The 531-nt window shown below is 62.3% G+C and overlaps 1 protein-coding gene across 1 annotated transcript in view; it reads right to left on the bottom strand.

Annotated features, from left to right (window-relative positions):
- Positions 1–302: 302 nt before the first annotated feature.
- Positions 303–531, bottom strand: part of ETH_00040700 (cysteinyl-tRNA synthetase, putative) — a gene marked incomplete at both ends in the record, with an annotated part of 2,174 nt that continues 1,945 nt past the window's right edge. The window contains one exon of the mRNA XM_013374591.1: positions 303–529. Coding sequence (XP_013230045.1) covers positions 303–529 — 227 coding nt within the window. The remainder of the gene's footprint in view (positions 530–531) is intronic.

Genomic DNA, 531 nt, shown 5'->3' with positions numbered 1-531 from the left:
CCTGCAGCAGCAGCAGCAGCAGCAGCAGCAGGTGCAGCGGAGGCGAGGGCAGCCAGCACAAGCAGCAGCAGCAGGGGCTGCAGCAGTGCTCTGTTGCGCGGCTAGCCCCTGCCTGGCTAGCTAGCTCCTACACGGCCAACTGCTGCACAGCTAGCTGGAGCGTAGCTAGCTGCAGCTAGCTGCAGCTAGCTGTAGCTAGCGGCTACATCCCTCGCTAGCTCTCTACCCCTTTGTTTCCCCACTGTTGCTGCTGCTGCTGCTGGTGCTGCTGCTGCTAGCTCCTGCTGCTGCTACAGCTGCTCCTAGTTCCCGCTGCGGGTGCTGCTGCTGCTGCTAGCTCCCGCTGCTGCTGCTGCTGCTGCTGCTGCTGCTGCTGCTGCTGCTGACCACTGGGGGCGATCTTTGGCAGCTTCAGTTTGGGCCAGTTCGTTGTCGTGGTGGGGAAAGCGAAGATCAATTCCGCCGCTGTGGATGTCCAGCGGGAAGGGCAGCAAAGCAGAAGCCATTGCGGAACACTCTATGTGCCAGCCT

This window comes from Eimeria tenella, genomic scaffold (assembly GCF_000499545.2).
Source record: "Eimeria tenella Houghton genomic scaffold, Eth_scaff2160, whole genome shotgun sequence".
Lineage (NCBI taxonomy): Eukaryota > Apicomplexa > Conoidasida > Eucoccidiorida > Eimeriidae > Eimeria > Eimeria tenella.
The sequence above is the reverse complement of the archived record's forward strand: the minus strand, read 5'-3'. Positions and strand labels throughout refer to the sequence as shown.